At 43.1% G+C, this 16,482-nt stretch overlaps 1 protein-coding gene across 3 annotated transcripts in view; it reads left to right on the top strand.

Annotated features, from left to right (window-relative positions):
* Positions 1-2,733: 2,733 nt before the first annotated feature.
* The window catches only part of FEZ2 (fasciculation and elongation protein zeta 2), a 42,140-nt gene continuing 28,391 nt past the window's right edge, over positions 2,734-16,482 (top strand). For all 3 annotated transcript variants that reach the window (XR_004385501.1, XM_032881880.1, XM_032881881.1), the window contains exons 1-4: positions 2,734-3,026; positions 7,624-7,732; positions 13,676-13,792; positions 15,662-15,803. Coding sequence is in view for 2 of the 3 variants with exons in the window: in XM_032881880.1 (XP_032737771.1) it covers positions 2,773-3,026; positions 7,624-7,732; positions 13,676-13,792; positions 15,662-15,803 (622 nt within the window). In the remaining variant the exon portion in view is untranslated. The remainder of the gene's footprint in view (positions 3,027-7,623; positions 7,733-13,675; positions 13,793-15,661; positions 15,804-16,482) is intronic.

Raw genomic sequence — 16,482 nt, forward strand, 5'->3', positions numbered from 1 at the left:
AGAGGGAGAGAAAGTACACAAGCATACAAGCAGGGGAGGGGCTTTTTTTTTTTTTAAGATTTTATTTATTTATAGCAAAAGAAATTTTAACATCTCTGGTAACAAAACCTTGGAGGGGGAAAAATAAAAAAGAAGGACCTGAGAAAATACAACTCCAAAGGAGTAGGGCACTTCAATTTTAATGTTCATTCTTTTTTTTAAAAAATATTTTATTTATTTATTCGACAGAGAGAGAGAGATCACAAGTAGACAGAGAGGCAGGCAGAGAGAGAGGAGGAAGCAGCCTCCCTGGTGAGCAGAGAGCCTGATGCGGAGCTCCATCCCAGGAACCTGGGATCATGACCTGAGCTGAAGGCAGAGGCTTAACCCACTGAACTACCCAGGCGCCCCTTTAATGTTCATTCTTATAACACCCTCATCTTTGCAAATTTTGGGGGACTCTGGTTGATTTTGTGGAATATTTCTGGATGCTCTGTTTCCCTTGTCCTAACACTCTTGAGACTATGGAAAATTTGGGACCAATACCTTTATAAGAAATTTATATTAATAAGTATACCGGAAAATAGAATGTAATACACATGAGCAACATTAAATGTGTAACATGTGATCCAGGGATCACACAAAAAGTAAAATCATTTCCAGAACCAGTTTATTTCATCCAAATGTGACCCAAGCCACCTGGTTTCTCTTTGAAAACTCCTCTGAATTGTCTGCATTTATTCCTTTCTAGAGACTGGTGGAGCCTCTTGATGCTACCTGGTCTCCTGAATGCACCTTGCCAGTCTTCCCTGGTGTTAACCTCTGACAGTGTGTCACTATGCTCAATAGAGCTTTCTTACTTTTATTTTTTCATTCATTTTCCTCCGAATTCAATGGGAAGTGCACTTTGTGTTCCTGAAGGTTGGCACCTTTTCCTCTTTTCTTAACCTTTTTTCCTGTGTGGGCCAGAGAGATTTCTCATCTCCACTGAATTTCTTCTCAGAATGAGTCCCTCTGACTTAAGTCTTCAAATTAACAGTCTATTTTGTTAACCTTGGATTGCTTTGAAGTGAAGTTGATCAACGTAATTGTAGTATAAAATCCAGTTTCTGTTTTTTTTAAGATTTTTAAAAAAATTTACTTATTTGACAGACAGAGATCACAAATAAGCAGAGAGGCAGGCAGAGAGAGAGGAGGAAGCAGGCTCCCTGCTGAGCAGAGAGCCCGATGCGGGGCTCGATCCCAGGACCCTGGGATCATGACCTGAGCCTAAGGCAGAGGCTTTAACCCACTGAGCCACCCAGGCACCCCTGAAATCCAGTGTCATTCAAATGGTAAAGTGGAAGAGATGATAAAGTTAGCAATTGTTCAATAATTACCATGGAGAAGGCATGAGCTAATTTTAAATGTCTGATTTGGATCCACTTTTGAGGAGATCAGATGTTAAATAAACAAGGCACATCTGTATAGGGTGGTTTTAACAAGTGATTTAATAATGACACACCTTTTAGAAAAAAATTGTGGTTAAATATACATAGGATAAAAATGAGCGTTTTAACAAATTTTAAGTATACTGTGGCATTAAGTACATTCATGTGCAACTATCACCACCATACAACTCCAGAATTTTTTACCATCCCAAAAGGCATTCTGTATCCATGAAAAACTAAGTTCTCATCCTCCCCCCACCCCCAGCCCCTGGCAACTCCATTCTACTTACTGTTTCTATGATTTTGACTACTTCATACAAGTGGAATTATTCCACATGTGTCCTTTTGTCTCTGGCTTCACTTAGCATAAGGTCTACAAGGTTCATCCCCTGTTTGTTGATTTGCATCCCTCTTGGATGCTTCCCAGGTGTATCTGAAATCAGCCTCTTAAGGAGGAAGGCAGGGAAAGACCTAAGAAAAACGAGGCTACTCCAAGTTGGTAGATGGCAATTTTAATAAGCAAAGGGAGCTTACATACATAGGAGGCTTGCCTTTGGTCACAGCAAGACAAACAGATCCCCACACCCATCTGCCAAATCTTGTTTACTAAGAGGCCTTTAACTGGGTTCATTCATGGTACACCCGGAGGGTGTTCTCAACGTATCATCAGAAGGCTACGTCCTTGGAGCAGCGTCTGGGAGCAGGAAAGGCAAGTGGAACCCCCATTCCAAGGAGAGGGGAGGTGGAGAGATTTACAGTGCCTGGGTCCAGCTCACAGTCAACTGGCAGTTAACACCTTTTCAGTTACCTTCCTCAACACTGTACCAAGTGCTTTGCAAGTATTAATCTACATAATTACTCATCTTTGTATGTTCCCCAGGGTCTAGAAAGTGCTTTGCATGTTTTAAATATAAAATATTTGTGGAATGAATTTCGGTAGGTCTTAAGCATTTCCAGGTGGATCTGCTTGCTCTTCTGGTTGGAAATTTACAAAAGGAGTCCGTTTCTCCCAGGGGCATAATCTGACACTAGATTGCAAGTTTAAAGAACCCCTTTATTTAAGTCACATTTAGGCCAGTTTCCCACTAAGGGAAGCCATTCCTGAGTGACAGAGACTATAGGAAGTGACTCAACGTAATTAAAGTTTTTGTTTCGTTCTACTGAGACCGCAATCACCTGGGAGAAGAAAACTCCGGAAAAGGGAAGACCCGCAGGCTGGGCGGTCCACGTGGTAGACGGACAGAGGAGGCGGGGCCCGAGGCTAGTCGAAGCCCGCGGCGGGGCGGGGCCTGTGGGGCCTGCGGGGCCTGCGGGGCGGGGCCCTGACAGGGCGGGGCGGGGCGCGCCACTGCGCCGGGCGGCGATGGCGGCGGACGGGGACTGGCAGGATTTCTATGAGTTCCAGGAACCGGCCCGGAGCCTCCAGGACCAGGAGAACTGTAACGCGAGCCCCGAGGCCGGCGCAGGGCCGGGCGGGGGAGGCGACGGCTTCCCGGCGCTGGCCTGCAGCTTGGAGGAGAAGCTGAGTCTGTGTTTCCGCCCCTCGGGTCCGGGCGCCGAGCCCCCGAGGGCGGCCGTGCGGCCCATCACCGAGTGCAGCCTCCTGCAGGGGGACGAGTGAGTGCGGGCCCGGCCGGGAGCGGGCGGGAGCCTCCCCTGCCCCTCGCGCTGCCCTCGTCCTGTCCTCTGTCCCTAAGTCTGCAGCCTCAGGGGTACTCCGGCCACAGGCTCCTCCCCGCGCCCTCCTTCCGCGTCGCGAGTCCCCGCCTCCTCTGCTCCCCCGCCGCGCTCCCTGGGCGGCGGGGTGGGGGGGGGTGGGTTCGGCCTCCTGGAGCTCTGCAATTTAAATCCCCTGCTCCCCAGCCCTCCACGCTCCCTTACCCTCTGCCGCTGCCCTCCTCCTGCTCCCTAGAAACCGACCCAGGTTGGGTTCAGAGGGGAACCTCCTTCCACGGAGCAGGTAGTTAGAAATTGCACCTCCTCGGGCACATGTGTAGCCGCTCATTCATTCAACTAGCATTTATTTAAGCGCTAAGTGCCAGAGGCTGCTTCGCGCTGGGAATACCAAGGTAGCTGAACATACCCCTCCCACGTAAGGCACCACTTAGGTTGGGGGGCTGGATTTGTACACAGTATGTATGGGTGTGACAAATGCTCTCCTGGACATACGTGCGAAATATAGGATATAAAAGGGTTGTGTGTGGGAGAGCCAGGAAAGGCTTCACAGGGAAAGAAATGTGCAAACTGGATCCTGATGGAAGAGTGGGAGTTTGCCTGGCAGATGAAGAAGGGTCTAGCATTGCTCCTCGCGATATAGCACGTGCAAAGGTACCAACGCTGAAGCAGCATTTATGCCACAGGAATTTATTGGCTCTATCGGAGAGCCCAGTTGGAGTGCAAAACCCGACAGAGGCAAAAAAAAAAAAAAAAAAAGCTGTGGTTATTAATAGCACGGATCTCCTAGTCTGGTGGGATAACGCATGCAGGAACAGGTAGTTAGTATAGAATTATCTAAGTGCAGTGTTAGCATTCTTAAGGAAATGCGCAAACTGGGTAAGGGAGAGGCAGAGTTCCTGGGGGGGGGGGTTGTACTTCATTTGGCTATCTGGAACCCCAGTTATAATTTGGCTAAATAAGGGTTCTAATTCTGTACCTCAGTGTCACCCCCAAAAGATAGTAAAAGGAATGGTGAGAGTGAGGATGCTGAGCATGTGGTATGGGTCTCTGGGGGAAGGAGTCGCTGAGGAGGTGAGGAAGCTAGGAGTGGAATGAACACTGTGGACATGGGTGGGGGATGGGTTTTTAGAGCCCAGAAGGAATTCATAGATTAGAGGTTAGGGAAGGATTCTTGAGAGATGGAGAGGGATCCACAGGCATAGAAAGGGCCTTTCAGCCTGATGGCCTCCTTTCCTCTGTGAATAAGGTAGGAAGCTTGAACAGAGGAATTTGGGAGTGAGGGCCTGTAAACATGGCTTAGCAGTGGTTGGCACCCAGCTGTGTAGGGGACCATGTCCTCTCCTTGCCATCTGTCTACAGTGTTCTGCCCAGTGTGGAAGGAGGAGCTTATGATTGGATTTTGTATATGGATGTATGCAGCCAATAGCAAAAGATGACCTTTTTGAAGGTCTATTCCTAGAAAAGATAGTTTTATATATACATATGTAGATTTATATACTCTGAATCATTGGGACTCGACATACTCTGGATTAAAACATGATAGTTCTGATGCGTTTAGGTTTGGCAAGAGTAACTTCTCAGAACAGATTAGTGGTTTGTACATAAATGTTAAAGGTTCCCTATTTTTCTTCACCTGTACTGTCTAGAAAGTAGTTTATGTTAGTCTTTGCTTAAATCCTAGGTTGATGTAAAACTTAAAATATTTTGTTACTCTTGATAATGGTTTTTAGTAGATGATATGTTGGTAGTAATGCCCGATTCTTAATTTGGGAATGCATAACACATTTCTTTCTCTCTTTTCAGGGGCCAGGGCTGGTCACTGCTCATTGTCCCTTTTCTGTTGCATACATCTCTCTGTGGCTTGATAGAGTCCATCTCTGCCCCTCTCAGAGAGAGTTGAGAATTCTTTCACTCAGATTTGCGTTGGCTTAGGACACTTTATTTTACTTCTCTGAGCCCTACCTTTAGTTTTGGTTAAATATGGATTGCACTTATCTGCTATGGTTTTACTTCAGAAGGGTATCCCATAGGATTCAATGTCACAGGACTTTGACCTCCTTGGAAAAGAGCTTTCTTGCTGGTTGTTTATGACTGCTTGTAATATTTTATGATAAAGATAAAGGCAATTCATGTCTTGACGGGAGAATTCTAGATATCTTTCTCTTAGGTCAGCCCTGTGTCCTTCCAACTACAATTGTTCTAACCTTGGTGGAGATGGAGGATTGTTATTGTCCTTCACTTTCTTGGGAGATCAAATTTACCCACAGTATCTCCTACTGGGTGAAGTATTCCGCTCCACTTGTCATCTTCTTCCAGCCTCATTTAAGAAGAAACAAACAAGCAGTCCCCTAAAACGTGGACTGTCTTCACCTACTAGAATATCCTACTCGAGTTCCTAACCAAGGTTAGGTATATAGTCAGTTATCCGGTATCTGAAAGTCTTATACTCAGGAAGGTGTGGGTCAGAAACGCAGCAAGTTTAGCTGATTTTAAACAATCCAGAGTTGTTGCCTCCAGCTGGAGTATTTTGGCATTGGAGAAGGTTGTGTTTCTAACAGAGAGGAGAATGGGAATGAACTATGCATATGGGAGATGTGCTGGGTAAATGAGCCAGTTTCCTAGAGCTTTTTGGGTTCACATTTTCATTGAGGCTAATGTGCATTCCAAAGCCAAGCATCATTTTGGGATTTTATGTTTTTGGCAGTTATGGTCCCATTGCTTCTTCTCTTTAGCACCAAATCCCAAATTCATTAAATCAAGTATATTGCTTCTTTATTTTTAAGCTTGCATTCTTATTTTTATGCCTCCAGTGGTCTTGTTTTCGTCTCTTAGTGGCTTACACGTTTGGAAAAAAAGACAAACCCACTCAGTTATTTAATGGCATATTCATGATTAGATATCTGCCTTATACTTTGGGTATTTTTTCTTATGACATTTGTGTATCTCTGCCCATTAAATAGATTATATATGTAGTCTTTAACTTACCCCAATTTAATTTCATCTCATTTATATCTCTGAAGTCATGTTTTATTATGCTGTTATTACTTTGGTACTAAATCTGAATTTTGGTCATGAAGTTGGAATTTGCTGTCCTTATCCAGTGTGACTTAGGACTTCCCTCAAAACAACTCATTTGAAATAATGCTTAAGAGTAATAGAGCTGGAAGGGATCTCTGTTACTCAGGCCTCTCATTTTAGAGAAGGGTGGCTCTTACTTAGAGAGGTTATGGAACATGACCAAAGACTTCACTATTTGAAGAAGAAAGGAAATGAGAGTCTGTGTTTCCTGAATTTTAGTCAAGCACCCTTTCATTTTATTCTTTTGCTCCCCCAAAATGCTGTTTGGCAAAAGTAAGGGTGATTGCATTGGCTATAACTGTTAATGCCCCAATAATGGGTCCTTGATTAAAGGAGCGAGACTGATCCAAAGCGAAGGTCAAGCAAAGCTTTATTTCGTGCCAAGCATCAAGAATCTAACCAAAGGTTCAGAGCCACACCTCTTAGAAGAGAGGGCGACCCTTCTGTTTCACAGACTAGCTTTTAAGGGCAAAGGCCATGCGGTAGGGCCTGGCCACGCACAGGTGGCCAATGAGATTGTAACACACACAGGAAACTCCACAGTGATGCTAGGTGACCACTTGAGTTACAATTTACCCTAGTAGACGTTTGAACCAGCCTATTACACCTTGATTGGGATTGGCACCTAAAGGCTCCCAAAGGGCGGGGCCCATACTCCTTGGTAACCAGGGAGACAGTATGCATCCCCCCACTGTTTGAATTCTCCACCTAGCCTGACCCACCCTTGTATCTGGGCTTTGTTACCTGGAGCTGGTTTCTGGGACTTGTTTCCAAGTAAATCCCCTGGGGGAAGGGGAGCAGGGACAGTTTCTAAATAGGTCCTTACAATAACCTTTGTGCATTTTACTGTGAACTCCCTTTTCTCTCCTCCTTCATTTTATCTGTCATAGTCCTTAGCCTATTATATTACAAAATAGATATTAAACCCCAGACTCACATTGAGACTGAATCCTTTCTCCAGGGAGAATAACACATTTTGGGTTAGAGAAAGATTATTCACCGTATGAAATGATCAATAAGCAAGTGTGAAACCCCGTGTATGTACTACCCGCGTGGCTTGGGACACATTACAGAAGCTCCCTGTATTTCAGTCTCTCCTCTGTGAAATGGGGATAATAATGGTTCTTCATAGTATTGTTTTTGAAGATTAAATTAGTTAATCTATGTAAATTGCTTAGGAGGGTGCCTGGCTAGTATTGTGGAAACGTGACCTGTTGACTTTGGGAGAGTTTTCACACCACTGGATCTTCTCAGCACTTCTTGTCAGCCCAGGGATCCGGTGGTCATTTAGTTTTCTTTAGGGGGCTCTTTGTTGGGGTTTTTCTGGAAAACCTGAGGCCTTGCATTGTTTTGCTTTGACATTTTTTGTTCTTTCTTTCACTATGGTTTTGGTATTTGTTTAACACAAGACATGTGGAGGGTGTTAACTTTCATTGATTGTAGTTTTCTTCTTTTTAAGGATTTGGAATGCCCTGACAGATAATTATGGAAACGTAATGCCGGTAGACTGGAAGTCCTCTCATACCAGGACCCTGCATTTGCTTACACTGAACCTCTCAGAAAAAGGGGTAAGTTAGGAATTGTTTCTGAATAACTGATTCTGATAATAGAACTAAAAAATAGCCTTGCTCTTGAACAGATTCAGTGGGTTGCCAATTATTTCCAAGTTTATAGCCATTGGCGTGGCCTTCTGTTGCCAACTTGGCTCCACCACTGTCAGCTTTTGCTAGCACTTTCCTCCAGTTCTTCCCAAGCATACACTCTCTTTTGTATGTTTAGCCAAATCTTTGTCACCTGGGAATGAACAACAAAGATCAGCGGGTTTTTTGGTTTTTGTTTTTTTTTCTTTTTTTTCTGAGCTTAACTAGCACAATTTTGGTGTGCTGGGAAAACTGGGTAATATACTGAGGGTACTGGGAAAGCAACATTGAGTTAACTTTCTGATGAATTTAAGGACTTGCTGGACATGACACGTTTTCTGAAGACTGTGTGTTCCTGTATTAGATAACCTTTAAAAGACCTTAGGGCTCTTGGCTACCTGTTTGAGCCTGCTGGGTACTCCTCGGGGTTGTAAAGTGAAGGTGCCTTGGGTAACAAGTGTGAGCACAGGTGATGGGACAGCTGGGGTCGGGGTGGACAAAGGGAAGGTCATTGTTTTAGGTGGAAAAGCACAGTGTTCGGTTTATCTAAAGGTGATGAGAAATAGCCAAGTTATATATAAGTTTCAGGGGCTGTTTAAGTTCCTTATCATATAATAATGTAAACTCATTCCAGACCTTTTGGCATGCTCTATGTTTCATTAAGTATCTTTGTGTAATTGAGAGTATAATGCATTGGGGCTGTCAGTACCTTAAATAGTATTGTTAATGTTTTATGTAAACGACTTTCTCAATTATATGATTCAGGACAGCTGGCTGCCTATTATTTTCTAGTAAAATGTGGAGTTCTGCCTGTGCTTCCCAGTATTCGAGTAGAGAGAGAAATCTTGCTGTATGTTCTAGTAACCCCACTAAGCTATTCTGCTGACTGACCTGGCATACATTTTGTGAAAAGGAATAAAACAGCATTCCTTATGCTTTATCTTTTCTTTGGACCCTAGCTATCATTTTGGGCTTGGTTCAAGTTTCCCTTCCCCTCTGAAGCTTCCTATTACTGTTTTAGCCTTTGCTGATCTCATGGAATTATACAATTTTAAAGTTGGAAGCGACTTTAAAGGACACTTAATCCAACCTCTCACTTGGGGGGAATCCCCATCTACGGCCTCTCTGACAGATGGCCCTTTAGCCATGGCCTCAATCCCTGTGTGGAAGGGAAATGCAGCTCTCTCTGTGGGAATTGGTTACACTGGTGGGGGTGTGAAAATCTTCAAGGACTTATTTGTCCCACAGAATTTAGCCCTGTTGTCTCCTGGGTACCGGTCCCCACAGCACTTTGTCCATGTCTCAGACCATTACTTTGTTTTCTTATTAATCCTGTGTTTTAGGGTCTGTCATTGTGATTGTGATTTGCTGGTAGCAAATCTTTTTGGTCTTTTTGGTAACTACCACTGTTCCTGGCACATAGTGAGTACTAAGACAAGTATTGAGTGAACAAAGGAATAATCTTGTCAATGAGACCATAAGGTTAGAGAATATGATGGAAAGTTCTTTTTTAAAAAATAGGTATTTTCTGTATTATTTAACATAGTACTAAATCCATGATAGCCAATCAATGAGTATTTTTTTGGACATACTAAAAAATAGATACTTTCATGGTTTCAAATTGAAGTGCATTGGCAGCGTGAATGGGACACTATAATATGGTTTCATTGAATAAAATGTATGTCTTGTATTGTTCTTAAATCACATCTTGGGAAGTTGCTCCCTTTTTCAGCCTTCTGGTTGTTATTTTCTTTAAAAAATTTTTTTTTTAGTTAACTACTTTTTTTTATTAAAGATTTTATTTATTTATTTGAGAGAGAGAGAAAGGAGAGCATGAGAAGGGGGAGGGTCAGGGGGAGAAGCACACTCCCTGCCGAGCAGGGGGCCCAACGCGGGACTCCAGGATCATGACCCGAGCTGAAGGCAGTTGCTTAACCAGCTGAGCCACCCAGGCGCCCCAGATGTTATTTTCAATGCCAGAGTAATGGTATAGCCAAGGGTGGTGATTTGTAATGACTTGGGAATTTAGTACTAGTAATTGATCTTAATTATAAAAGCCTTATCTGAAAAACTCAGCAGATTAAAGTGGACAAGTGATCATCCATCTGTCATCTGCCTACCATGACACAACTACCCAGGTGATGAATAAGAACTGAAATTAGAACTCTGTTCCTCAGGAAGGAGTAGCACACATTAGGTTCCTGGAGAACAAGGAGCTATGTAAGAAGAGACCTTCACATTCTATTAGATAGCATATTATTACATTTTTTTTAACCTGAGTTAGTTTATTTAGCATTGCCTACTGTATGCTCTGTTGTTTCCATAACCGAATTGTGTTGAATTTACCTTTGGAAGCATCCTTTAGATTATTCCATTTGTAAATAGGATCTGTAGGAAATTTCTTCCTTTTCTTTCTTTCTTTCTCTCTTTCTTTCAGATTTTATTTATTTATTTGATGGAGAGATAGCACAGGTAGGCAGAGTGGCAGGCAGAGGGGGAGGGGGAAGCAGGGGCTTCTCTGGGCTCCATCCCAGGACCCTGGGATCATGACCTGAGCCAAAGGCAGCTGCTTAACCGACTGAGCCACCCAGGTGTCCCTGGAGATCTTTTTCTGGATGAAGGGAGAGGACCTTTCTTTTGCATTAGGATGAGAAAAACATTCAGGAAAACCACCATTTGCCACATTCCAACTTTTAATTTTTCTTCCGTTGAGGTTCAAGATGGCACACTTTTAAATTTGCTGAGTCTTTCTATAGTAAGGGAACTAGTATATTCCAGATTCTTACAAGGGCACATTTTTTCCATTTGAAGTAGCTTCAGTTTCGTACAGGGCAATAGTACCACCAGCTCTGTGTCTAACCTGGCACAGGAAGGAGTGATGGGAATGTTTGGCAAAGAGAAGACACACTGATGCCGAAATGGGAGAGTGAATAATGATACCCATGACAGCCAAGGTTAGTTTTCAAAGCCGAAAGGGATTCCAGCCCTTAACATATGCCATCTCTGTGGGGAATGGACTTGGCTCAGTCCCTGGAAAGATGATCTGGGATCATTATTTCTCTTGTTATGGAAATTTATTCTAATGGTTTACTGGTATCAGTCATGTGTTTGGCAATAGCTATAAAAACTATTCTAAATCCAGTGCCATTTTTGAATATGCTTATATGGGAAAAGGCTTCTAAATCATATTGCCTTAGGAACATCTCATGTGCTTTCTCCTTCCTCCTACCGTGAACGTTTTTTTAAGGACAGAGACTTTGTTTTATGCACCTTTTTATTTTTAAGAGCAGAGGCAGGAAGAAGATAATATCTTCCTTAGGAATCATTTTTAAATGAAAACTTGGATTTGTCTGTAAGAGGAAAAATAAATCTATGGTCCTCCAATTATAATGAAGATTGATTGTGGGAAGTGTTGAAATTTAAGGATCCATGAAGATAATTGCTAGGTCTACTCCCCATCATCCATACACCCTTGTAACTAGATTGTGGCACTTTTCATACCCACCTCTGTAATCTTGAAGTCAAACATCCTCTCTCACCAAGAGCCTAAGCTCTTGATCTTTCACATTCCTTATTAAAAGGATAGCTGGAAAAAAAAAAAAAAAAAGATAACTGCATTGGTTTAAAAGTACTAGAACTAGTATAGACCTTATCATGAAAAAGCAGCCTCTGCCCTCCTTACCCCATGCTTGCTTTCTACTTACCAGAGGCAACCACTTTTAGCTCCTTGAACTGTTTTTTCTGACAGATAACATGCTTTCCTCATTTTACTTGATTTTTTTTTTTTTTTTCAACTTTAGACTTTATCCATTTACTTTCTACTCATCGGTGAGGGTTTAGGTCTCTCTCAGTCCTCCCACTGTCCCTCAACACCGTAACCCTCATGGAAACTTTCCCTTCCCTTGTCTTCCCAATATAATTATATAAAAATAATTGGTTAAATTAATCTTCATCATTTATATTGACTACATAAATATTTACAGTTGACCCATTTCTGTACATCATGAGTGAATTTCCTCTTGTAATTTTTTTTTTCTTAGGGTAATAATCATTGTCTTTTTGTGGTTCATTTAAGATATCATTACCTCATAAATTCAGCCTCAACAGAGCCATAAAACTCGTTTTAGTAAGTGACATGCACCAGAGAACCTGTTAATGTCTCTGCCTCTCTTTCTCTTATCCTTTTCTCCATGCTCCATGCAGTAACAGTTGTTCTCTGAGCTCTTTACTCTCCAGGTGAGCTTCACAGCCATCATTCTGGAACCTTTATTCCACCATCATTACAAGAATTCCCACATTTCATTCTTGGATTACATCCCAGGTCTGCTTCCTTTCTGGTTTTCCTTCTGGTTTGAATGGAGCTTATTCTGCAGTAGCTTTCTGAGAAAGGGTGATTGAGGTAAAATACTTTGAGATCTTGAATGCCTGAAAATGTGTTTATTCTGAGCTCCCAACTAATTGTTACTTTAGCTGGAGATAGGATTCTAGGCTGAAATTTATTGAAACATGGAAATAACATTGATTTTTTTTCTTCATCTCGTTTGTTGCTGTTGAGAGTTTAAAAGCCATTTTGATTCTTGATCCTTTTCATGTGATGGTTTTTTCCCTCTCTGGAAGCTTTTAGATTCTTCTTTTTCACACAGTGTTCTAAAAATTCAGAATGATACACTGAAGACCATGTCCAGGCCTTTCCTAGTCTATGGCGCAGTGAATTCAAACCCAAGGAGGTGTGTCTTCACCGAGTTACAACATGGACTTGCATTATGTGGTAGGACAAGCCCCAGAACTCTGATGTGGCTCCTCTCCCAGACTGACATTCTGAAAGGCAGCACTTGTCCATTTTCACCTACTGCATTTCCCAGATAAGGCTTTACAATTAGGACTAGTACTTAATTTTTGGTCATGATTTTTGGTGTGGGCAGCTTAAGGGACACCAGCTAGGTAGGCATGGTGTGATAACCCAGGGTGGGCAACGGTAAGCAGTAGTAGCACCCCTGGGCATGAAGAGGTAAGGAAAGGAGAAGTTACCAGAACCCAGAGAGAGTAGCTGTAAGGGGACAGGTCTGCTTGACAGGCTCTGCTGCTTTTGGCAGTCTGGCCAGGAGGGGGACAACGGAATGAAGGTCCAACTCTCATCCTCCCACCCTCCAGTCTCTTGTGGTTTGTGTCTGCCGGTGGTTTTTAACCCACTGGAAGCCAGAAGTCCAGGCCATCCTTTGATTTAGTGTATAAAGTTCAGCGTCCTGATGCCCAGAGCAGGGTGGAAAATGGCGGTGAGGCAAATGAGAACCTCCAGCATGATTACATTGAAAGATTTTCTTGGAACCTACAGAGATTTTATTTTTGGAAGAAGAGCTGTTCCCCTGTAAGGCAAAGTTCGACTCTTGTGGACAGTGCCAGGGAACCAATTCCTAATCTTTTATCCTGAATGTTAGAAGTTAGTTTGGCAGTAATTAACTTTATGTTATCTGTGGAATTTTAACGTACACCCGTCCTACTGTTAGATCGTGAACTAAATAACATTTGCTGCTAAACCTGCCTATTACCTCCCTCCCCATCTCCTGTAATTCCCTACGACTTCTAACAAACGCTATAAATGACCCTCTTCCCCAGGGAGAAGCAGCTAAGCCTGTGTCCGTATTGGGGATTAGGGGAAGCGTTAGGGGACGCATGCGGCACCTCAGCAATTTCATGTTTATTTTCCCTTCCCCCCGTTGGTGTCTGAGATGAGTAAAGGACTTCAGTGCCCCCTGGCACGGAGCGATCGTAATCATTCCTCCCTTTCCAGGGAAGACTCTTCTTTACCCGGACGCTGCGAATTTGTTGTGATCAGGATGTCCTGCTTTTAACAGTGGGTTATTTTGCTTTCAGATAAGTGACAGTTTGCTCTTTGATGCATCGGACGACGAGGAGCTGAGAGAACAGCTGGATATGCATTCGATCATCGTCTCCTGCGTTAATGAAGAGCCGCTCTTCACCGCAGAGCAGGTAGAGACAAGACCTTCGTCCAGGAAAGGAAAAGGAAACCTCAAGCTGAAAAACAGTTTCTTCCTGGGGCAGTAAGGGATGGGTTGTCGGGATTTACTTCTTTTTCCTGCATTTTCTGTGTAGGTAAGCTCATCCGTTACGTCCTCCACGGAGAAAGGAAGAAGGTGTATGTAATCGGAAGCAGACGGGATCATGTTAGTTGGGAAGATTTTCCAGTACAAGCACTTTCCCAGTGCAGGCCTGGTTGAAACAGTGCAGCAAGTTACCAAGGGCGGGTTAGTGCTTCACCTGAAATCAGAAAAAATACTGTGAATTGTGTACTTTTTCAAGAGTTAGCAAGACATGGCAACCTATACCGTATCTGTGCGGAAACTACCTACTTTCTCTAAAAGCCTGTGTAAAAATCATCCGCACCTATTAGAAGTACATATTGTGCGCCCAGAAAAAGGTGAGCGTGATTCCTGTGGAATGCTCTAATAACGTCAGCCCCGTATTCATTTAAACCACTCGCATCAGCTTTCTCAGTGTCTGAATACTCTTCCCACTTGGGTTGGGTTGTCAAACTCCTGAAGTAATGCGCTCCAACGCTGCTCTCACTGCAAACCCTCCCAGAATAAAGCTTTCGGCTGGAAACGTGAGGTCACTGAAGAGATAGGCTGTGGCCAGGTTGGGAGGAGTCTATTAAACGTGTGCCATTTAGATGCTCCTTCGTCATATTTGTGGTTGGATTGTTCTAGACCTGGAAAGAGTGTGGTGCTTAAAATGCCAGATAATGGGGATGGAGGGCTGTGGGAGGTGGAGCGTGATATCCTGGGGAAATAGCACAACCCCGAGGGTTCATTGTCTCCTCGGGTAATCTATCTGCCTGAATGCCAGAAGCCTTCCTCCTCCCAAGATTTAGCCAAGCAGATTCTGCCCTCTTCTCCAGGGTTTCATTGTGCTCTTTTACAATGCCTGTTTGAGAAAATCTTCTTACTAATTAACATAATCCCCACCTCCTTCAGATTTACTCTTCTTTTTCTCAGTACAAGTATTACATCTTAAGCCTGCTGATTCATCCCGCATTTTTTTCTAATAGTTTTTTTTTTTTAACTCTTAGATCTATTTTTTCTTAACTGTTGAGTAATTTTTCTGATTCTAAGTTCCCACTGACTAATGAATGTATCCTTCGCAACTTTTAAATGTGGAGCAGGACAAGATAACTATCGTAAGATTTGAGCAGTGTTGCCCACGACAGTAGATTATTGTTTGAAAGACAGATATTTCTGAAATTTTCCTGCTTCTGTGCAGCTCTCTTTTTCTCTTTTAAGCTTCTACATTTCAGTTAATTTTGAGTATCTCTTAATCTTCCATTGAGTTAATACATGAAAATATTTTTCTGCTGTTAAAGGAAAAATTTGCTGCTGTGGAGGTAATTTTTTGCTTTATATAACAATTTTTTATACTTTCTTTTTTTAAATTTTATGTCAATTTGATGAAATCCTTTAAACTGAGCACTGGCATGTGGTATGTTTTCTGTCATTTGCTTTCTTTTGACTATAATCTGGCTCTAGCACATCCGAAGTAAATTATACGTGTGTTTTTGTGCCATTTCTAAGACATTGCAAGATCTGACCGGGCTTACTGAATCGTGATGGACATTAAATCATACTCTTGAATTTTGTGCTTAGCATATTGTTTTTTTATTAACCACGTTCACTCTTAAAATCAAAATTTTGTTTATTCAGAACACTAGCTCCTCCTGCACACCATTGGCCAGTGGAGAATTCAGTGCATTTCTGCTCTGGTTGCCTCAAGTGAGCGCCGCGGGCAGGCAGGTTGTTCAGCTGAGTGTCCCCGAGTAACAGTGCTATGTGTCCGTTTTGGAAGGTTATTGAAGAAATTGAAGAAATGATGCAGGAGTCTCCAGACGCAGAAGATGATGAAACGCCCACCCAGTCAGATCGGCTGTCCCTGCTGTCCCAGGAGATCCAGGCTCTTCAGAGATCGAGCACAAGCAGTCACGAAGAGAGTAAGACACCGTCCTTAAGTCCGTGCTCTTCACACTTCCTGTGTGTCTCCATCTCCAGGAAGCTCGGACTCGCACAGGCCATGATACACACCCTCCTTCAGCCCCCCAGCAGTGCTCGCGCATATTCTTATCAGAGCTCAGGGACTTGGTCATGGTCACCTTTGAATCCCATACTAGCCGGCTTGGGCTGCTGTAACAAAGTCCTGTAACCCTGGTCTTAAACAACGGGAATTTATTGTCTCAGAGGTCTGGAGGCTGGAAGTTCAAGATCAAGGTGTCAGCAGGTTTGGTTTCTTTTGGGGCCTCTCTCCTCAGCTTATAGGTGGCCGTCTTCTCTCCGTCCTCATGTGGCCTTCCCTCTGTGTGTGTGTGTGTCATTTTGTAAGACAGCACTCATCCTGGATTAGGGGCCAGCCTAGCAACCTCATTTTTACTTACCTTTTTAAAGACCCCCATCCCCAAATACAAGCACATCCTGACATAGTGGGGGTGAGTGTTTCAGTGATGTCCTGGCCTCCCTCACATGAGCCTCACTCACATGCTGAGAAAAAACTGAAGGGGGGTTTCAGGGAATAGTCTTTTCTTTCATCTTCCCAGTCTTCAAAAAAATTCACACATTGGGGCACATGTGATCCAGTATGTTCTTGGTTTAAATTTTTTCAGTTCAACTCCCGTCTTC

Source organism: Lontra canadensis, unplaced genomic scaffold, assembly GCF_010015895.1.
Source record: "Lontra canadensis isolate GAN:19392208 unplaced genomic scaffold, GSC_riverotter_1.0 scaffold78, whole genome shotgun sequence".
Classification (NCBI taxonomy): Eukaryota; Metazoa; Chordata; class Mammalia; order Carnivora; family Mustelidae; genus Lontra; species Lontra canadensis.